The sequence below is a fragment of the Pleurodeles waltl genome, chromosome 6 (genome assembly GCF_031143425.1).
Source record: "Pleurodeles waltl isolate 20211129_DDA chromosome 6, aPleWal1.hap1.20221129, whole genome shotgun sequence".
Lineage (NCBI taxonomy): Eukaryota > Metazoa > Chordata > Amphibia > Caudata > Salamandridae > Pleurodeles > Pleurodeles waltl.
Genome location: NC_090445.1, coordinates 1,721,863,735 through 1,721,886,524, shown reverse-complemented (window position 1 = coordinate 1,721,886,524; position 22,790 = coordinate 1,721,863,735). Strand labels below are relative to the sequence as shown.

At 49.9% G+C, this 22,790-nt stretch overlaps 1 protein-coding gene across 2 annotated transcripts in view; it reads right to left on the bottom strand.

Annotated features, from left to right (window-relative positions):
• Positions 1-22,790, bottom strand: part of ATAT1 (alpha tubulin acetyltransferase 1) — a 256,943-nt gene that overhangs the window by 208,678 nt on the left and 25,475 nt on the right. For both annotated transcript variants that reach the window (XM_069241957.1, XM_069241956.1), the window contains exon 2: positions 7,583-7,643. In XM_069241957.1, coding sequence (XP_069098058.1) covers positions 7,583-7,643 — 61 coding nt within the window. The remainder of the gene's footprint in view (positions 1-7,582; positions 7,644-22,790) is intronic.

Below are 22,790 nucleotides of genomic sequence, written 5' to 3'. Positions count from 1 at the left end.
TTGTGTCTCCTCTTTAGTATCTGTCACTTCCAAGGCCCGGCTAGGTGTTGTGTCTCCTCTTTAGTATCTGTCACTTCCAAGGCCCAGCTGCTTGGTGCTGTGTCTCCTTTAGTATCCATCACTTCCAAGGCCTGGCTGCTCGGTGTTGTGTCTCCTTTAGTATCCGTCACTTCCAAGGCCCGGCTCAGTGTTGTGTCTCCTTTAGTATCCGTCACTTCCAAGGCCCGGCTGCTCGGTGTTGTGTCTCCTTTAGTATCCGTCACTTCCAAGGCCCAGCTGTTCGGTGTTGCGTCTCCTTTAGTATCCGTCACTTTCAAGGCCCGGCTCGGTGTTGTGTCTCCTTTAGTATCCGTCACTTTCAAGGCCCGGCTCGGTGTTGTGTCTCCTTTAGTATCCGTCACTTCCAAGGCCCGGCTCGGTGCTGTGTCTCCTTTACTATCCGTCACTTCCAAGGCCCGGCTCGGTGCTGTGTCTCCTTTAGTATCTGTCACTTCCAAGGCCCGGCTTCTCGGTATTGTCTCTCCTTTAGTATCCGTCACTTCCAAGGCCCGGCTCGGTGTTGTGTCTCCTTTAGTATCCGTCACTTCCAAGGCCCGGCTCGGTGCTGTGTCTCCTTTAGTATCTGTCACTTCCAAGGCCCGGCTGCTCGGTGTTGTGTCTCCTTCAGTATCCGTCACTTCCATGGCCCGGCTGCTCGGTGTTGTGTCTCCTTTAGTATCCGTCAATTTCAAGACCCGGCTGCTCGGTGTTGTGTCTCCTTTAGTATCCATCACTTTCAAGGCCCGGCTCGGTGTTGTGTCTCCTTCAGTATCCGTCACTTCCAATGCCCGGCTCGGTGCTGTGTCTCCTTTAGTATCCGTCACTTCCAAGGCCCGGCTCGGTGCTGTGTCTCCTTTAGTATCTGTCACTTCCAAGGCCCGGCTGCTCGGTGTTGCCTCTCCTTTAGTATCTGTCACTTCCAAGGCCCGGCTGCTCGGTGTTGTGTCTCCTTCAGTATCCGTCACTTCCATGGCCCGGCTGCTCGGTGTTGTGTCTCCTTTAGTATCCATCACTTTCAAGGCCTGGCTCGGTGTTGTGTCTCCTTTAGTATCCATCACTTCCAAGGCCAGGCTCGGTGTTGTGTCTCCTCTTTAGTATCCGTCACTTCCAAGGCCCGGCTGCTCGGTGTTGTGTCTCCTTTAGTATTTGTCACTTCCATGGCCCGGCTGCTTGGTGTTGTGTCTCCTTTAGTATTCGTCACTTTCAAGACCCGGCTGCTCGGTGTTGTGTCTCATCTTTAGTATCCATCACTTTCAAGGCCCGGCTCGGTGTTGTGTCTCCTTTAGTATCCATCACTTCCAAGGCCGGGCTCGGTGTTGTGTCTCCTCTTTAGTATCCATCACTTCCAAGGCCCGGCTGCTCGGTGTTGTGTCTCCTTTAGTATCCGTCACTTCCATGGCACGGCTCGGTGTTGTGTCTCCTCTTTAGTATCCGTCACTTCCAAGGCCCGGCTCCGTGTTGTGTCTCCTTTAGTATCCGTCACTTTCAAGGCCCGGCTCGGCGTTGTGTCTCCTTTAGTATCCGTCACTTTCAAGGCCCGGCTCGGTGTTGTGTCTCCTTTAGTATCCGTCACTTCCAAGGCCCGGCTCGGCGTTGTCTCCCCTTTAGTATCCGTCACTTTCAAGGCCCGGCTGCTCGGTGCTGTGTCTCCTTTAGTATCTGTCACTTTCAAGGCCCGGCTGCTCGGTGTTGCGTCTCCTCTTTAGTATCCGTCACTTTCAAGGCCCGGCTCGGTGTTGTGTCTCCTTTAGTATCCGTCACTTTCAAGGCCCGGCTCGGTGTTGTGTCTCCTTTAGTATCCGTCACTTCCAAGGCCCGGCTCGGTGTTGTGTCTCCTTTAGTATCCGTCACTTCCAAGGCCCGGCTCAGTGTTGTGCCTCCTTTAGTATCCGTCACTTTCAAAGCCCGGCTCGGTGTTGTGTCTCCTTTAGTATCCGTCACTTCCAAGGCCCGGCTCGGCGTTGTGTCTCCTTTAGTATCCGTCACTTTCAAGGTCCGGCTCCTCGGTGCTGTGTCTCCTTTAGTATCCGTCACTTTCAAGGCCCGGCTGCTCGGTGCTGTGTCTCCTCTTTAGTAGCCGCCAGCTGCTCTGTGTTGTATTTCCTTTAGTATCCGTCACTTCCGAGGCCCGGCTGCTCGGTGCTGTGTCTCCTTTAGTATCCGTCACTTTCAAGGACCGGCTGCTCGGTGCTGTGTCTCCTTTAGTATCCGTCACTTTCAAGGCCCGGCTGCTCGGTGCTGTGTCTCCTTTAGTATCCGTCACTTTCAAGGCCCGGCTGCTCGGTGCTGTGTCTCCTTTAGTATCCGTCACTTTCAAGGCCCGGCTGCTCGGTGTTGCGTCTCCTTTAGTATTCGTCACTTCCAAGGCCCAGCTGCTCGGTGTTGCGTCTCCTTTAGTATCCGTCACTTTCAAGGCCCGGCTCGGTGTTGCGTCTCCTTTAGTATCCGTCACTTTCAAAGGCCCGGCTCGGTGTTGCGTCTCCTTTAGTATCCGTCACTTTCAAGGCCCGGCTCGGTGTTGTGTCTCCTTTAGTATCCGTCACTTTCAAGGCCCGGCTCGGTGTTGCGTCTCCTTTAGTATCCGTCACTTTCAAGGCCCGGCTCGGTGTTGTGTCTCCTTTAGTATCCATCACTTCCAAGGCCGGGCTCGGTGTTGTGTCTCCTCTTTAGTATCCGTCACTTCCAAGGCCCGGCTGCTCGGTGTTGTGTCTCCTTTAGTATCCGTCACTTCCAAGGCCCGGCTCGGTGTTGTGTCTCCTCTTTAGTATCCGTCACTTTCAAGGCCCGGCTGCTCGGTTTTGCGTCTCCTCTTTAGTATCCGTCACTTTCAGGGCCCAGCTGCTCGATGCGGTATTTCCTCTTTTGGCCTCTCCCCTCGGGACGGCATCTTCAGGTGCTGTGGGCCATCAACCACAGCTCCAGCATCTCCAGGTGGTGTGGGCCATACACCACAGGTCCAGCATCTTCATGTGCTATGGGCCATACACCACAGGTCCAGCATCTTCATGTGCTATTGGCCATTCACCACAACTCCAGCATCCTCACAGCTCCAGCATTTTCAGGTGCTGTGGGCAATATACCACAGATCCATCATCTTCATGTGCTATGGGCCATACACCACAGCTCCACCATCTTCATGTGCTATCAGCCATACACCACAGCTCGAGCATCTTCAGGTGCTGTGGGCCATATACCACAGCTCCACCATCTTCATGTGCTATCAGCCATACACCACAGCTCCAGCATCTTCAGGTGCCTTGGGGTATAAACCACAGCCCCAGCATCTCCAGCTGCTGTTGGGTATGAACCATTGCTTTAGCATCTTCAGATGCTGTGGGGTATAAACCACGGCTCCAGCATCTCCAGGTGCTGTGGGCCATACACCACAGCTCCAGCATCCTCACAGCTCCAGCATATTCAGGTGCTGTGGGATATAAAGCACAGCCCCAGCATCTTCAGGTGCTGTGGGCCATATACCACAGCTCCACCATCTTCAGGTGCCTTGGGGCATAAAACACAGCCCTAGCATCTTCAGGTGCTGTAGGATACCAACCACAGCTCCAGCATCTTCAGCTGCTGTGGGCCATACACCACAGCTCCACCATCTTGAGGTGCTGTGGGGCATCAACCACTATCTTCAGCTGAAGGAGGCTTCATGAGGCGTCGGAGAGATCTTCGGATGAATGGGGTCTAAACGAGGGGCCACTGGGTCATCAGCTGAAGCAGGCGTAACAAAGGTCCAGAAGGTCGTTGGAAGTAACTGGCCTTGATGAGGGGCACATGAGATCTTCCGATGAAGAGAAGCTTAATGAGGGGTCAGAGAGGTCTTCACATGAGCATAGAGAGGGACAAAACAGCTTTCCAGATGAAAGGATTGTAGGAGGCTGGACTGGCTTGTAGTGAGTACCAAGGGGTACTTACATCTTGCACCAGGCCCAGGTATCCCTTATTAGTGTATAGGGTGTCTAGCAGCTTAGGCTGATAGAAAAGGTAGCTTAGCAGAGCAGCTTAGGCTGAACTAGGAGACGAGTGAAGCTCCTACAGTACCACTAGTGTCACTTGCACAATATCATAAGAAAACACAATACACAGATATACTAAAAATAAAGGTACTTTATTTTTATGACAATATGCCAAAGTATCTCAGTGAGTACCCTCAGTATGAGGATAGCAAATATACACAAGATATATGTACACAATACCAAAAATATGCAGTATAGTCTTAGAAAACAGTGCAAACAATGTATAGTTACAATAGGATGCAATGGGGACACATAGGGATAGGGGCAACACAAACCATATACTCCAAAAGTGGAATGCGAACCACGAATGGACCCCAAACCTATGTGACCTTGTAGAGGGTCGCTGGGACTATTAGAAAATAGTAAGGGTTAGAAAAATAGCCCACCCCAAGACCCTGAAAAGTGAGTGCAAAGTGCACTAAAGTTCCCCAAAGGACAAAGAAGTCGTGATAGGGGAATTCTGCAGGAAAGACACAAACCAGCAATGCAACAACAATGGATTTCCAGTCGAGGGTACCTGTGGAACAAGGGACCAAGTCCAAAAGTCACAAGCAAGTCGGAGATGGGCAGATGCCCAGGAAATGCCAACTGTGGGTGCAAAGAAGCTGCTACTGGACAGTAGAAGCTGAGGATTCTGCAGGAACGACAAGGGCTAGAAACTTCCCCTTTGGAGTATGGATCCCCCACGCCGTGGAGAGTCGTGCAGAAGTGTTTTCCTGTGGAAATACAGCCAACAAGCCTTGCTAGCTGCAAATCGTGCGGTAAGGGTTTTTGCGTGCTGCTGTGGCCCAGGAGGGACCAGGATGTCGCCAATTGCGTCTGGGGACAGAGGGGGCGTCGAGCAAGACAAGGAGCCCTCTCAGAAGCAGGCAGCACATGCAGAAGTGCCGGAACAGGCACTTCGAAGGAGAGTGAAACGGTGCTCACCCGAAGTTGCACAAAGGAGTCCCACGCCGCCGGAGGACAACTTAGAAAGTCGTGCAATGCAGGTTAGAGTGCCGTGGACCCAGGCTTGGCTGTGCACAAAGGATTTCCGCCGGAAGTGCACAGAGGCTGGAGTAGCTGCAAAAGACGCAGTTCCCAGCAATACAGTCTGGCGTGGGGAGGCAAGGACTTACCTCCACCAAACTTGGACTGAAGAGTCACTGGACTGTGGGAGTCACTTGGACAGAGTTGCTGGAATCAAGGGACCTCGCTCGTCGTGCTGAGAGGAGACCCAGAGTACCGGTAATGCAGTTCTTTGGTGCCTGCGGTTGCAGGGGGAAGATTCCGTCGACCCACGGGAGATTTCTTCGGAGCTTCTAGTGCAGAGAGGAGGCAGACTACCCCCACAGCATGCACCACCAGGAAAACAGTCGAGAAGGCGGCAGGATCAGCGTTACAGAGTTGCAGTGGTCGTCTTTGCTACTTTGTTGCAGTTTTGCAGGCTTCCAGCGCGGTCAGCAGTCGATTCCTTGGCAGAAGGTGAAGAGAGAGATGCAGAGGAACTCTGTTGAGCTCTTGCATTCGTTATCTAAGGAATTCCCCAAAGCAGAGACCCTAAATAGCCAGAAAAGAGGGTTTGGCTACTTAGGAGAGAGGATAGGCTAGCAACACCTGAAGGAGCCTATCAAAAGTAGTCTCTGACTTCACCTGCTGGCCCTGGCCACTCAGAGCAGTCCAGTGTGCCAGCAGCACCTCTGTTTCCAAGATGGCAGAGGTCTGGAGCACACTGGAGGAGCTCTGGACACCTCCAAGGGGAGGTGCAGGTCAGGGGAGTGGTCACTCCCCTTTCCTTTGTCCAGTTTCGCGCCAGAGCAGGGCTAAGGGGTCCCTGAACCGGTGTAGACTGGCTTATGCAGAAATGGGCACCATCTGTGCCCATGAAAGCATTTCCAGAGGCTGGGGGAGGCTACTCCTCCTCTGCCTTTACACCTTTTTCCAAAGGGAGAGGGTGTAACACCCTCTCTCTGAGGAAGTCCTTTGTTCTGCCTTCCTGGGCCAAGCCTGGCTGGACCCCAGGAGGGCAGAAACCTGTCTGAGTGGTTGGCAGCAGCAGCAGCTGCAGTGAAACCCCTGAAAAGGCAGTTTGGCAGTACCCGGGTCTGAGCTACAGGCCCGGGGGATCATGGGATTGTACCAACAATGCCAGGATGGCATAGAGGGGGCAATTCCATGATCTTAGACATGTTACATGGCCATATTCGGAGTTACCATTGTGAAGCTACACATAGGTAGTGACCTATGTGTAGTGCACGCGTGTAATGGTGTCCCCGCACTCACAAAGTCCGGGGAATTTGCCCTGAACGATGTGGGGGCACCTTGGCTAGTGCCAGGCTGCCCACACACTAGGTAACTTAGCACCCAACCTTTACCAGGTAAAGGTTAGACATATAGGTGACTTATAAGTTACCTAAGTGCAGTGGTAAATGGCTGTGAAATAACGTGGACGTTATTACACTCAGGCTGCAGTGGCAGGCCTGTGTAAGAATTGTCAGAGCTCCCTATGGGTGGCAAAAGAAATGCTGCAGCCCATAGGGATCTCCTGGAACCCCAATACCCTGGGTACCTCAGTACCATATACTAGGGAATTATAAGGGTGTTCCAGTATGCCAATGTGAGTTGGTAAAATTGGTCACTAGCCTGCTAGTGACAATTTGGAAAGAAATGAGAGAGCATAACCACTGAGGTTCTGGATAGCAGAGCCTCAGTGAGACAGTTAGTCATATACACAGGTAACACAGTCAGGCACACTTATGAGCACTGGGGCCCTGGCTGGCAGGGTCTCAGTGACACATACAACTAAAACAACATATATACAGTGACAAATGGGGGGTAACATGCCAGGTAAGATGGTACTTTCCTACAAGGATGCTGTGAGAGGAGCTGACGGGTCTTCTGATGAAGGAGGCCTTAACAGGGCCAGCAAGTTCTTTAATGGGGCCAAGGCTCTCTTAGGATGAAGGGGGTCTTAACGGGGGTCAGAGAGGTTGTAACAATCGGAGGGTGTGTAGCGGGGGCCAGAGAAGGGAAAATGAACCCCATTGCTGCACTAAGTGAAGCTAAGTCTCTCACGAGGTGAGGGCTGGGAACAGCCAGAGATGAGCACTGACTGTGTCAGAGGTGTTCCTGGCTGCGACGAGTAAACCTTCAGATGCCGCAGTGTAGCAAGGGAGGAGGAACATGCTAGACCCCCAGGTAAAGTCAGGTGTACCCCCCGGTGCAGGGTGACTGCTCAAAACAGCACCGACACCAGCAGAGATGAGCGGGTTCTATGTCCTTCAAGGCTGCTGGGGTAACTAATAACAACTTTCTTTGACCTGCAGACACCAAAACAATGAGAAAACAGCTCCAATGTAGGCTTTGAAGGCAATCATTCCCATTATTATGTTATTATAGCAGCTCAATACACACTCACATCACCTCCAGGTGAGGCTGGGGTGATCTCAACACCAAAACCCCAAGCACCTCCAGGCACACAGAGGGAGCTGCTTGGAATCAACATAAATGACTTTACTAAAAAAATCTGAGGTTTGAAGTACCTTAGCTGAGGCCTTCCCCATCTCGTCAATAATGGCCATGATATGCTGCTGAGCGTCTGCCCTGCAAGATAAAAGATGTCTGGCATCAGTGTAGGAACAAACAATGTATTTGTGAGACAAGCTGTTGAGTACAAGCAGGAGCTGTTGTGATAGATTACTGACAACAGAGGCTGGCATTCATTACTTTACTTAAGAGGTGTTATTGGGACCAGAGGCTGGCATTTAATGTACTGAAGGGGTATTACAGAGAGCTGAGGCTGGCACTGCTGAATGTAAAAGGGGGTATTATTGAGAGCGGAGTCTGTTGTTACTGATTTACTGTAAAGAAATGCCTCCTTGGCATGGTTACCCCCTGACATTTTGCCTTTTGTTGATGCCAGTTATGATTGAAAGTGTGCCGGGACCCTGCTAATCAGGCCCCAGCACCAGTTTTCTTCTTTCCCTAAACTGTACCTTTGTTCACACAATTGGCACAGCCCTGGCACACAGATAAGTCCCTTGTAAATGGTACCCCTGGTACCAATGGCCCTGATGCCAGGGAAGGTCTCTAAGGGCTGCAGCATGTCTTATGCCACCCTGGGGACCCCGCACTCGGCACATGCACACTGCCTCACAGCTTGTGTTTGCTGGTGGGGAGAAAATGACTAAGTCGACATGGCACTCCCCTCAGGGTGCCATGCCAACCTCACACTGCCTGTGGCATAGGTAAGTCACCCCTCTAGCAGGCCATACAGCCCTAAGGCAGGGTGCACTATACCACAGGTGACGGCATATGCGCATGAGCACTGTGCCCCTACAGTGTCTAAGCAAAACCTTAGGCATTGTAAGTGCAGGGTAGCCTTAAGAGTATATGGTCTGGGAGTTTGTCAAACACGAACTCCACAGTTCCATAATGGCTACACTGAAAACTGGGAAGTTTGGTATCACACTTCTTAGCACAATAAATGCACACTGATGCCAGTGTGGATTTACTGTAAAATGCACCCAGAGAGCATCTTAGAGATGCCCCCTGAATACCAGTCCGACTCCTAGTGCTAGGCTGACCAGTTTCTGCCAGCCTGCCACACACCAGACATGTTACTGGCCACATGGGGAGGGTGCCTTTGTCACTCTGTGGCCAGGAACAAAGCCTGTACTGGGTGGAGGTGCTTCTCACCTCCCCCTGCAGGAACTGTAACACCTGGAATAGGATTAGGGATGTGCCCCCCTCCCCTCAGGTAGGAGGCACAAAGAGGGTGTAGCCACCCTCCAGGACAGTAGCCGTTGGCTACTGCCCTCCTGACCTACATACAACCCTAAATTCAGTATTTAGGGGCGACCCAGATCCCAGAACATCAGATTCCTGCAACCTACACAAAGAAGGACTGCTGACCTGAAAGCCCTGCAGAGACGACGGAGACGACAACTGACTTGGACCCAGCCCTACCGACCTGTCTCCAGACTCAAAGAACCTTCACAGCGACACATCCGTCAGGGACCTGCGACCTCTGAAGCCTCAGAGGACTGCCCTGAACCGAAGGACCAAGAAACTCCAGAGAACAGTGGCACTGTTCACCTACAGCAACATTTTTGCAACTTTGATGCAACTTTTAAAGAACTCACTCTTTCTGCTGGAAGCGTGAGACTTCACCGTCTGCACCCGACGCACCCGGCTCGAGCTCCAGAGAAGCAACAATGCAGAGAGGACTCCCAGGCGACTGCGACCTCATAGGTAATCTGAGACGACCCCCCTGCACCTCCACAGCGATGCCTGCAGAGAGAATCCAGAGGCTCCCCCTGACTGCGACTGCTTGGAACAAAGAACCTGACGTCGGGACCAAGCACTGCACCCGCAGCCCCCAGAACCGAAAGGAACCAAACTCCAGCGCAGGAGTGACCATCAGGCGACCCTCTGCCTCGACCAGTCGGTGGCTGGCCCGAGAAGCCCCCTTGTGCCCTGCCTGCATCGCTAGAGTGAGCCCCGGGTCCCTCCATTGATTTCTACAGAAAACCCAATGCCTACTAAGCACACTGCACCAGGCCGCCCCTGTCCCGCTGCGGGTGTGTTTTGTGTGCCTGTTTGTGTACCCCCCAGTGCTCTACAAAACCCCCCTGGTCTGACCTCCAAAGACGCAGGTACTTACCTGTTGGCAGACTGGAACTGGAGCACCCCTGTTCTCTATAGGCTCCTATGTGTTTTGGGCCCTCCTTTAACCTCTGCACCTGACCAGCCCAGTGTTGCTGGTGCGGTGTCTTTGGGGTTGCCGTGAACCCCCAATGGTGGGCTGCCTAAGCCCAGGAAACTGAACTTGTAAGTGCTTTACTTACCCCAGAAACGTAACCTTACTTACCTGCCCCAGGAACTGTTGATTTTTGCACGGTGTCCACTTTCAAAATAGCTTATTGACATTTTAACCTAAAGTGTGTATGTTATTGCTCTAATTCAAAGTTCTATACTTACCTGTGTGAAGTACCTTGCATTTTATGTATTTACTTCAAATCTTGAATCTTGTGGTTCTAAAATAAATTAAGAAAATATATTTTCTATATAAAAACTATTGGCTTAGAGTTAAGTCTTTGAGTGTGTGTTCCTCATATATTGCCTGTGTGTATGTACAACAAATGCTTAACACTACCCTCTGATAAGCCTACTGCTCGACCACACTACCACAAAATAGAGCATTAGAATTATCTGATTTTGCCACTATCTTACCTCTAAGGGGAACCCTTGGACTCTGTGCACACTATCTCTCACTTTGAGATAGTATATACAGAGCCAACTTCCTACATTTGCTGAAGGGGTATTATTGAGAGCAGAGGCTGGCATTACTGAATGTAACATAGGGGTATTACTGACTGTAAGAAAGTACCATCTTGCCTGGCATGTTACCCCCACTTTTACTTGTATGTCAGTTTGTTTTTGCCTGTCTCACTAGGATCCTGCTGCCAGGACCCCAGTGCTCATCGTTTGTGGCCTGAATGTGTGTACCTGTGTAGCGACTAACTGTGTCACTGAGGCTCTGCTAATCAGAAACTCGGTGCTTATGCTCTCTCTGCCTTTAAAACTGTCCCTGTAGGCTAGTGACTATTTTCACCAATTCTAATTGGCACACTGGAACACCCTTATAATCCCTAGTATATGGTACCTAGGTACACAGGATATTGGGGTTCCAGAGATCCCTATGGGCTGCAGCATTTCTTTTGCCACCCATAGGGAGCTCAGACAATTCTTATACAGGACTGACACTGCAGCCTGAGTGAAATAACGTCCACGTTATTTCACAGACATTTTACACTGCACTTAAGTAACTTATAAGTCACCTATATGTCTAACCCTCACTTGGTGAAGGTTAGCTGCAAAGTTGCTAAGTGTGAGGGCACCCTGGCACTAGCCAAGGTGCCCCCATATAGTTCAGGGCAATTTCCCTGGACTTTGTGAGTGCAGACACTATTACACGTGTGCACTACATAAAGGTCATTACCTATATGTAGCTTCACAATGGTAACTCCAAATATGGCCATGTAACATGTCTAAGATCATGGAACATGCCAAATGTGGTATTGGGGTGCCAATCCCATGGACCCCGGGTACTGACAAACCAGCTCTCTGGGGTTTTCACTGCAGCTACTGCTGCTGTCAACCCACAGACAGGCTTCTGCCCTCCTGGTGTCTGGGCAGCCCAGTCTCAGGAAGGCAGAACAAAAGATATCCTCTGAGAGAGGGTGTTACACCCTCTCTCTTTTGAAATAGGTGTTAGGGCCCTGAGAGGAGTAGCCTCTCCTGGCCTCTGGAATCGCTTTGAAGGGCACAGATGGTGCCCTCCTTGCATAAATCAGTCTACACCGGTTCAGGGAACCCCCAGCCCTGCTCTGGCGTGAAACTTGACAAAGGAAAGGAGAGTGACCACTCCCCTGTCCATCACCATCCCATGGGTGGTGCCCAGAGCTCCTCCAGTGTGTCCCAGACCTCTGCCATCTTGAATCCACAGGTGTGAGGGCACAATGGAGGCCTCTGAGTGGCCAGTGCCAGCAGGTGACGTCAGAGACCCCACCTGATAGGTGCTTACCTGACTAGGTGACCAATCCTCCTCTGAGGGCTATTTAGGGTCTCCCCTGTAGGCTTTTCCTCAGATAATGAATGCAAGAGATCACTAGAGTTCCTCTGCATCTCCCTCTTCGACTTCTGCCAAGTATCGACCGCTGAGTGCTCCAGGACGCCTGCAAAACTGCAACTAAGTAGCAAGAAGACTACCAGCGACATTGTAGCGCTTAATCCTGCAGGCTTTCTCGACTGTTTCCTGGTGGTGCATGCTCTGGGGGCTGTCTGCCTTCACCCTGCCCTGGAAGCCAAGAAGAAATCTCCTGTGGGTCGACTGAATCTTACCCCTGCTCATGCAGGCACCAAACTTCTGCTTCACCAGTCCTCTGGGTCCCCGCTCATCGTGACAAGCGTGGTCCCTGGAATACAGGTGCTGGATCCAAGTGACCCCGACAGTCCAGTGGTCCATCTGTCCAAATTTGGCGGAGGTAAAGTCCTTGCCTCCCCTCGCCAGAGAGTAATCCTGTGTACTGCGTGAACTGCAGCTGCTAGGGCTTCTGTGCACTTTTGCAAGGAGTCCTTCATGCACAGCACAGCCCAGGTCCCCAGCACTCCGTCCTGCATTGCTCAACACACTTAGTTGAGCAACGGCTTCGTGGGATTCTCCTTTGTAGTGTTGAGACGACGGCCGCGCTCAGTTTTCTTGAACCCGTGTTCAAGTACTTCTGCGGGTGCTGCCTTCTTCTGCGTGGGCTCTCTGTGTTGCTGAGGGCCCCCGCTGTCTCCTCTTCCAAGTGGAGACCTCATAGTCCACCCTGGGCCCGGGCAGCACCCTTTTTCTTCAACTGCGATTTTTGCAGCTAGCAAGGCTTATTTGCGGTCTTTCTTCAAAGAAACAACTATGCATCCTCAAGCACGCATTGGGACGTCTTCTGTGCAAAGGAGAAGTTCCTGGCATCTTCCGTTGTTGCAGAATTTTCAGCTTCTTCCACCCGGAGGCAGCCATTTTGCACCTTCATCCGGGGTTTAGTGGGCTCCTGACACCCTGGACACTTGCGTGACTCTTGGACTTGGTCCCCTTCCTTTACAGGTCCTCAGGTCAGGGAATCCGTCTTCAGTGCTTTGCAGTCTGTTGTGGTCTTTGCAGAATCTCCTATCACGACTTTAGTGTGTTTCTGGGGAAGTAGGGTCACTTTACTCCTACTTTTCAGGGTCTTGGGGTGGGGTATCTTGGACACCCTTAGTGTTTTCTTACACTCCCAGCGACTGTCTACACACTACACTAGGCCTGGGGTCCCTAAGGGGTTCGCTTTCCACTTTCTTAGTATATGGTTTGTGTTGCCCCTAGGCCTATTGCATTCTATTGTTTTCTGCAGGGTTTGCACTACTTTTCAAAGTGTTTACTTACCTGATTTTGGATTGTGTGTATATTTTGTGTATTTTACTTACCTCCTAAGGGAGTATATCCTCAGAGATATTTTTGGCACATTGTCACTAAAATGAAGTACCTTTATTTTTAGTAACCCTGAGTATTGTGATTCTTAATGGTATAGTGCTATATAAGTGGTATGGTATGAGCTTTGCATGTCTCCTAGTTCAGCCTAAGCTGCTCTGCTATAGCTACCTCTAGCAGCCTAAGCTGCTAGAACACTACTAATCTACTAATAAGGGATAACTGGACATGGCACAAGGTGTAGGTACCATCAGGTACCCACTATAAGCCAGGCCAGCCTCCTACACTGACAGCAGAGGCTGGGATTACTGAATGTACTGACAAGGTATTATAGAGAGCGGAGGCTAGAATTACTGAATATACTGAAAGGGTATTACTGAGAGCAGCGGCTAGCTCTACTGAATGTACCGAAGGGGGATTATTAAGCAGAGAGGCCGGAACTACTGAACGTACTTAAGAGGTATTATTGAGAGCAGACACTGCTATTACTGAATGTACCAAAGGGGTATTGTTGAGAGCAGAGGCCGGTATTAATGAATGTAAAGAAGGGGTATTATAAAGAGAAGAGTCCTGTATTACTGAATGTACCAAAGGGGTATTGTTGAGAGCAGTGGCCGGTATTAATGAATGTAAAGAAGGGGTATTATAAAGAGAAGAGTCTTGTATTACTGAATGTGCCAAAGGGGTATTATTGAGAGCAGAGGCTGGCATTACTAAATGTACCGAAGGGGGATTATTATGAGAAGAGGCTGGCATTACTGAATGTATGGAAGGGGTATTATAGAGAGCAGGGGCTGACATTACCAATCGTACTGAAGGGGTATTGAGAGTGGAGGCTGGCATTATTGGTTGTACTAAAGGGGTATTATTGAGAGCAGAGACTGGCATTACTGAATGTACCAAAGGGGTATTACTGAAAGCAGAGGCTAGCATCAATGTACAAAGGAACAACATTTATACATTTACTTAAGGGGTGTTATTGAGAGCAGAGGATAGCATAAAAACAAATGTCAAAGGAGTATTATTGACAGCACCAACCAGAATTACTTTTTGCACCTAAGGCGTGTTAAGGAGAGCAGACGCCGACATGACTGAATATACAAAGGGGGATTACTGAGAACAGAGGCTGGCACTACTGAATGTACCGAAGGGGTGTTACTGAGAGGAGAGGCGAGCGCTACAGAATGTAACAAAGGAGTATTATTGAGAACAGAGGCTTGCATTACTGAATGTATGGAAGGGGTATTATTGAGAGCAGTGACTGGCACTACTGAACTTACTGGCTGGTATTACTGAATTTACTGAAGAGGTATTATTGAGAGCAGAGGCTAGCATTACTGACTGTACCAAAGGGATATTATTGAAAGCACAGGCTGGAATAACTGAATGTACCGAAGGGGTATTACTGAGAGCAGAGGCTAGCATCAGTGCACAAAGGAACAGCATTCATGAATTTACTTAAGAGGTGTTATTGAGATCAGAGGCTGGCATTAAAGAAAAATGCTAAAGGAGTATTATTAACAGCACCAACCAGAATTACTGTGTGCACAGAAGGCGTGTTAATGAGAGCAGACGCTGACATGACTGAATATACAAAGGGGGATTACTGAGAACAGAGGCTGGCACTACTGAATGTACCGAAGGGGTATTATTGAGAGCAGGGGCTGGTGCTACTGAATGTAACAAAGGAGTATTATTGAGAGCATAGGCTGACACTACTGAATGTATTGAAGAGTATTATAGAGAGTGGAGGCTAGTATTACTGAATGTACTGAAGGGGTTATTAAAAGCAGTGGCTGGCATTACTGAACAAACTGGAAAGATGTATTATTGAGAACAGAGGCTGGCATTACTGAATGTATCACGAGTATTATTGAGAGCAGTAGCTGGCACTACTGAATGGACCCAAGGGGGATTAATGAGAGCAGAGGCTGGTACTACTGAATGCACCAAAGGGGTATTAAGGAGAGCAGAGGCTAGCATTACTGATTGTACCGAAGGGGTATTATTGAAAGCACAGGCTGGAATAACTGAATGTACCGAAGGGATATTACTGAGAGCAGAGGCTAGCATCAGTGTACAAAGGAACAACATTCATGAATTTAATTAAGAGGTGTTACTGAGAGCAAAGGCTGGCATTAAAGGAAAATGCCAAAGGAGTATTATTAACAGCACCAACCAGAATTACTCTTTGCACTGAAGGCATGTTAATGAGAGCAGACGTTGACATGACTGAATATACAAAGGGGGATTACTGAGAACAGAGGCTGGCACTACTGAATGTACCGAAGGGGTATTATTGAGAGCAGAGGCTGGTGCTACTGAATGTAACAAAGGAGTATTATTGAGAGCATAGGCTGACACTACTGAATGTATTGAAGAGTATTATAGAGAGCGGAGGCTAGTATTATTGAATGTACTGAAGGGGTTATTAAAAGCAGAGGCTGGGGCTACAGAATGTACCAGAGGAGTATTATTGAGAGCAGAGGCTTGCATTACTGAATGTATGGAAGGGGTATTATTGAGAGCAGAGACTGGCACTACTAAACTTACTGAAGAGGTATTATAGAGAGGGGAGGCTGGTATTACTGAATTTGCTGAAGAGGTATTATTGAGAGCAGAGGCTAGCATTACTGAATGCACCAAAGGGGTATTATTGAGAGCACAGGCTGGAATTACTGAATGTACCGAAGGGGTATTACTGAGAGCAGAGGCTAGCATCAGTGTACAAAGGAACAACATTCATGAATTTAATTAAGAGGTGTTATTGAGAGCAGAGGCTGGCATTAAAGAAAAATGGCAAAGGATTATTATTAACAGCACCAACCAGAATTACTCTTTGCACCGAAGGCGTGTTAATGAGAGCAGACGCTGACATGACTGAATATACAAAGGGGGATTACTGAGAACAGAGGCTGGCACAACTGAATGTACCAACGTGGTATTATTGAGAGCAGAGACTGGTGCTACTGAATTTACTGATGAGGTATTATTAAGTGCAGAGACTGGCATTACGGAATTTAACGAAGGGGTATTATTGGGAGTATAGGCTGGCACTACTGACTGTATTGAAGAGTATGATAGAGAGCAGAGGCTAGTATTACTGAATGTACTGAAGGGGTTATTAAAAGCAGTGGCTGGCATTACTGAACATAGCGGAAAGATGTATTATTGAGACCAAAGGCTGGCATTACTGAATGTAACAGAGGGGTATTATTCAGAGCAGAGGCTGGCATTACTGAATGTAAAGAAGACGTATTATAAAGAGGAGAGGCCAGCGTTACTGAATGTAAAGATGGTGTATTACTGAGAGGAGAGGCTGGCATCAGTGCATGAAGGAACAACAGTCATGAATTTACTTACAAAGTGTTATTGAGAGCAGAGGCGGGCGGAAAGGCTACCGGAGACAGGACATTTCTTTCCTGTCACCAGCAGAAGACTCCTGCAACCCACCTTTCAAACCCAATATTCCCCCACCACCTACCAGAACAGTGCCCCCACCCCCTTCTAATACAGCACCCCCATCCCCCTTCTAATACAACCCCCACCACCAGCCCCATTCTAATACAGCGCCCCCACCCCCTCCCCCTGCATACACACACACACACACACAGAGACACCCACACGCACTCCGCATACACTCATTCACGCACCCCGCATACACTCATTCACCAGCACTGACACACGCATTCACTCACAAGCATCCATACATGCATTCACTTCAACATTCATATATGCATTCAACCATGCATACATGCATGCATACACACAAGTATACAACACACATGCATACAAACACGCATACACACGCACACACAACACCCTCCACCCTCCTCCCCTGTCAGACGATTGATCTACCTAGTCCGGCGTAGAGGTTGTCCTTAATACGCCTGGTGGAGTCCTTTTGGCAGGGCAGGGCCAGTGGTGGAACAGTCCCTCTGCCTCCTACCACCAGTACGACTACTGGAGGATTTCTGCCCAAATTGTGGCAGAAATCCTTCAGTACTTGTAATATGGTGGGCAGAAGACCACCAGCACTGGCGATCTTCTGGTGCCCGCGGCTTTGGCGGTCTTGTGAAAAGACCGCCAAAGTCGTAATGAGGGCCTTGGTGCTTGGAGAGGGCATTTTGGGGGTCATTCTGACCCTGAAGCACCGCCAACAGGCTGCGGGTGCTTCCATTGATATTCTGACAGCCGCGGTCGCCCAGCCGGGTCCGGCGGTTTCCCGCAGGATTTCCCCCGGCTGGGCTGAATCTCCATGGAGATTCTGACCCCCTTCCCGCCATCCTGTTCCTGGCGGTAAAACCCGCCAGGAACAGGATGGCGGGAACAGGTGTCGTGGGGCCCCCTAACAGGGCCCCAGCAGGATTTTCACTGTCTACTTTGCAGACAGTGAAAATCGCGACGGGTGCAACTGCACCCGTCGCACCCCTGCAACACCGTCGGCTCCATTCGGAGCCGGCTTCCATGTTGCAGGGGCTTTCCCGCTTGGCCGGCGGGCGCTCTTTTGGAGGGCGCCAGCCGGCCCAGCGGGAAAGTTGGAATGGCCGCTGCGGTCTTTTGACCGCGGAGCTGTCTTCCGGCAGGCGGCGACCGCCGCCCGCCAAGGTCTGAATGAGGGCCTTTATGTCTTCAGTGCCAGATCAGGGAAGGATCTCTTTCCACAGGGTCTTCACTCTTGGTGCTTGGAGGGAGCATTTTATGTCTTCAGTGCCAGATCAGCGAAGATATCTTTCCACAGGGATCTCTTCACTTGACGGTGCTTGGAGGGGGGGGAGGGGGCCATTTCATGTCTTCAGTGCCATATCAGCGAAGATCTCTTTCCACAGGGTCTCCTTCACTTGACGGTGAGTAGAAAAGACCTGTTAGATCTCTGTTGTCTGCTAGAGATTCAGGGAATAAAGCGTCCTTTGGAAAGAACCTGGACGTCCCCAATTAAGCACCTTCTGTGAAGTCTTAAACTGTCTCGGCTCTACAGGCCGGCAGGGAAAGTTATGCGTGGAGACACATGAATAGAAAATCCCCTGATTGAAGACAGTCAAGAGAGAACATTATAATCAGCAATAACAGATCATAAGGTACAGCTCTGGAAAAGAGTGTGACTTGAGCTTCCAGTGAGAAGTCCTTCTCCGTCAGGGGACCTACAATCCTGATTATTGCAGAGGAAGACAAGTCACAGGGTGTAACCTGTGCTCCAGATATCCAGTTCAGACCCCTGGAAAACCATCTCACTTTGGCTAAAGATCATTTTAATGTGTTGATGCTCACTGATCTGGGCAGGGCTGTATTTCCTGAAGTAAAAATGTTGTTTTTCTTCTCAGAGGGAGAGACTCATCATGACCCGAATATTATCAGTGTACTCATACACCTTATAGTCCAAGGTCTACCTCTAGGACGGCTAAACGAAGTAAGGATAAACACTGAGAAATAGAAGGACCAGGGTAGTACCCTAAGGCACACCCAGCGGCACCGGAATGCATCATTTAAAGTAGCATAAACCTATCTTGTGCTGTTCCGCTGATGCCAGTCTCTAAGAGACAAAGGAAAAAACAACAACAGATGATGGACGGAATGCAGAGCAAATTAATCATTCACCCCCAGTCACAGATCTGGGTTAATCCATCAGTTTTTTTGCTTGCCATGCCATTCCAGTTTGGACCCAGCCACATGCAAATCAGTTTTGACCCTGTTCCCCACAGAAACAGTCCAGCCCGAACTGCCAGGCCAGGTCCTCCCTGGACCAGAAACAAGCATTCTGGGACCGGTTTCAGGGTATCACCCTTCATCAGCCAGGCTAGCTTGAATCTGGTGGCACAGTGAGTCTGGGCATACCCTTCCCACTTGGGCGACAAATGCAAAAACAGCAGATGATGGACAGAATGTAGAGCAAATCAAACATTCACCCCCATTCTGAAAGGAGGAATAAACCACAATCCTCGCTTATCATTTCCCTGAGCTGTTGGCTCTCAAACATCATTGCCCTGTGAGGGGAGGTCCTTCCAGGGCTGCAGTCCATTAGAAAGGCATTCAGTTTCTAAGGCCAGGTCACAGCACTGAGGAGTGTGGACTCTCTACTATGATATCCTTAACCTGATGTTGAAATGCTATGTACAGTGAACATAATGAGCGAGAGAGTGTGAACATAAATGCGATGGGACAAACTAAACTGGCAGTGAGGCGCGGCGTGCTGCCACCACTGGCCTCAGCGTCGAGCGCAGACCGTGGCCCTTAGAAGTTAGTACTTTTAGAGGAATCAGGCAGCCTTGAAGCAGGTGTTTCATTCTTTTCACTATATAAACACAACAGAGGGTTTTTACTTAAGGAAGCGCGCTCTCCTGAACGTCACCAATGGTTGTAGGAAGCACCCCAGTAGATTAGTGCCCTCTTTACATCCAATGGGAGACCTTCGGACATATGTGTGGGGTCCTCACCCACAGGTGCCACCCGTGGCCTGCTTCATCATTGGACCCCCACTCTGATCACCAGGTGCCATGAAGTGGGCTCTACGCATCTGTAAGTGGAGCACCTCTAAGCTGCACACAGGAAGGGCTGGGTGTTTGTGTGCTTTAAACACGCCTCACAGACCTACAGGTTAATTTGACTGAACTAGGTCTTGGCAAGATGAAAATCAGTGACATGTCGCGAGGAAAACAATGAGCCTCAGCATCCACGAGGACCGCGATTCTTACAACCTTGGTGATGTTCAGAAGGGCATGCTTCCTCAAGAGAGGGCTTACCCTCTCTGGGGTTCACATAGTGTTTCAGAAATTGCTAAACTGAGGGCCCCATTTTTTGGAGTTCTCACTCCTCCTTAAGTTATGTGGTTTAATTCCTTTCCACAGAAGAACAGTACAGTCTTTGGAAGAGAAACCAGTGGGTTTTCATCCCCAGGAGGGGGCATGTGCATGTTTCTGAAGTTATTTACACTGGTTCTGTTATGTCTCCAGTGGCATCCGTGGACCCTGGATCTCCCTGATATTCCTTCACTCAAGCCCACCCCAGCCCTGTCTCGACATCCCTGGCTGCCACTGTGCCGGGACAGACCCCATCTAGAATCCTGTGCCTAACCCTGAGGTGGTTATACTCTGGGAGAAGGGGAGGGCCCTGCAATCCCCTGAAGCACAAGCCAAAACCTTTAATTTACCTTTCCGACTAACAGAGGGTTATACCCCCACCTCTCTCTGGTGCCCTCCTGGCACTGCAGGTCAGAGCAGAGGTGAGCAAAGGATGCTCACATCCAAAAGCTACAAGCACTCTGCAGGGTGTGGTACCGTCCCAGGGGGGCCTTAGGGCACATACTGCTGGGGTGTCACCTGTGTGTCGCGGGCAGCTCACAGCGGCTCTCCGCTGAGAGTTGTAATCCACTGCCACGACTGCACCGGGTGGGGTTCATACCGAGGTCCACCGAGCTCGTGTAAAAAGCGCCTTTTGAGGTTTACAGTGTTTTCCAGCTGTTAAGGCAGACCCACGTCTGTGATCTCATTCAAAGACCCCACCTACCCCCAGAGTATCTACGTCACACCGTCACTGAGCTTCCTTTCTGCGGGCTCCTCATAAATGCTCGAGGTCTGTCCATCGCCTCCCAATGGTGGCAACGGAGAGACGGGGTCAGACTGTCACAGGATGGAGCCAAACGCAGCTGCACAAGTCAGCTATCCAGATGTACTGCCATCCTGATGCCACATGAGTGATAGGTATCAATCCAGATGTACTGGCATCCTAGTGACGTCACTGTTGTCCCTGATGCCACGTGAGTGATAGGTATCAATCCAGATGTACTGCCATTCCATTGACGTCACTGATGTCTCTGATGCCACGTGAGTGATAGGTATCAATCCAGATGTACTGGCATCCTAGTGACGTCACTGATGTCCCTGGTGCCACATGAGTGATAGGTATCAATCCAGATGTACTGGTATCCTAGTGACGTCACTGATGCCACATGAGTGATAGGTATCAATCCAGATATACTGCCATCCTAGTGACGTCACTGATGTCCCAGATGCCACGTGAGTGATTGGTATCAATCCAGATGTACTGGCATCCTAGTGACACCACTGATGTCCCTTATGCCACAAGAGTGATAAGTATCAATCCAGATGTACTGCCATCCTAGTGATGTCACTGATGTCCCTGATGCCACATGAGTGACAGGTATCAATCCAGATGTACTGCCATCCTAGTGACGTCACTGATGTCCCTGATGCCACGTGAGTGATAGGTATCAATCCAGATGTACTGGTATCCTCGTGACGTCACTGATGTCCCTGATGCCACGTGAGTGATAGGTATCAATCCAGATGTACTGCCATCCCAGTGACGTCCCTGATGCCACGTGAGTGATAGGTATCAATCCAGATGTACTGCCATCCTAGTGTCGTCACTGGTGTCCCTGAAGCCACGTGAGTGATAGGTATCAATCCAGATGTACTGCCATCCTAGTGACGTCACATATGTCCCTGATGCCACGTGAGTGATAAGTATCAATCCAGGTGTACTGGCATCCCAGTGACGTCACTGATGCCACGTGCGTGATAGGTATCAATCCAGGTGTACTGGCATCCTAGTGACGTCACTGATGTCCCTGATGCCACGTGAGTGATTGGTATCAATCCAGATGTACTGGCATCCTAGTGACATCACTGATGTCCCTAATGCCACATGAGTGATAAGTATCAATCCAGATGTACTGGCATCCTAGTGATGTCACTGGTGTCCCTGATGCCACATGAGTGATAAGTATCAATCCAGATGTACTGCCATCCCAGTGACGTCACTGATGCCACGTGAGTGATAAGTATCAATCCAGATGTACTGGTATCCTAGTGACGTCACTGATGCCACGTGCGTGATAAGTATCCATCCAGATGTTCTGGCATCCTAGTGACGCCACTGATGTCCCTGATGCCACGTGAGTGATAGGTATCAATCCAGATGTACTGCCATCCCAGCGACGTCACTGATGTCCCTAATGCCACATGAGTGATAGGGATCAATCCAGATTTACTGCCATCCTAGTGACGTCACTGATGTCCCTGATGCCACGTGAGTGATAGGTATCAATCCAGATATACTGGTATCCTAGTGTCGTCACAGATGTCCCTGATGCCACATGAGTGACAGGTATCAATCCAGATGTACTGCCATCCTAGTGTCGTCACTGGTGTCCCTGAAGCCACGTGAGTGATAGGTATCAATCCAGATGTACTGCCATCCTAGTGACGTCACATATGTCCCTGATGCCACGTGAGTGATAAGTATCAATCCAGATGTACTGCCATCCCAGTGACGTCACTGATGCCACGTGCGTGATAGGTATCAATCCAGGTGTACTGGCATCCTAGTGACGTCACTGACGTCCCTGATGCCACGTGAGTGAGAAGTATCAATCCAGATGTACTGGCATCCTAGTGACGTCACTGGTGTCCCTGATGCCACATGAGTGATAAGTATCAATCCAGATGTACTGGCATCCTAGTGACGTCACTGGTGTCCCTGATGCCACATGAGTGATAAGTATCAATCCAGATGTACTGCCATCCCAGTGACGTCACTGATGCCACGTGAGTGATAAGTATCAATCCAGATGTACTGGTATCCTAGTGACGTCACTGATGCCACGTGCGTGATAAGTATCCATCCAGATGTACTGGCATCCTAGTGACGCCACTGATGTCCCTGAAGCCACGTGAGTGATAGGTATCAATCCAGATGTACTGCCATCCTAGTGACGTCAC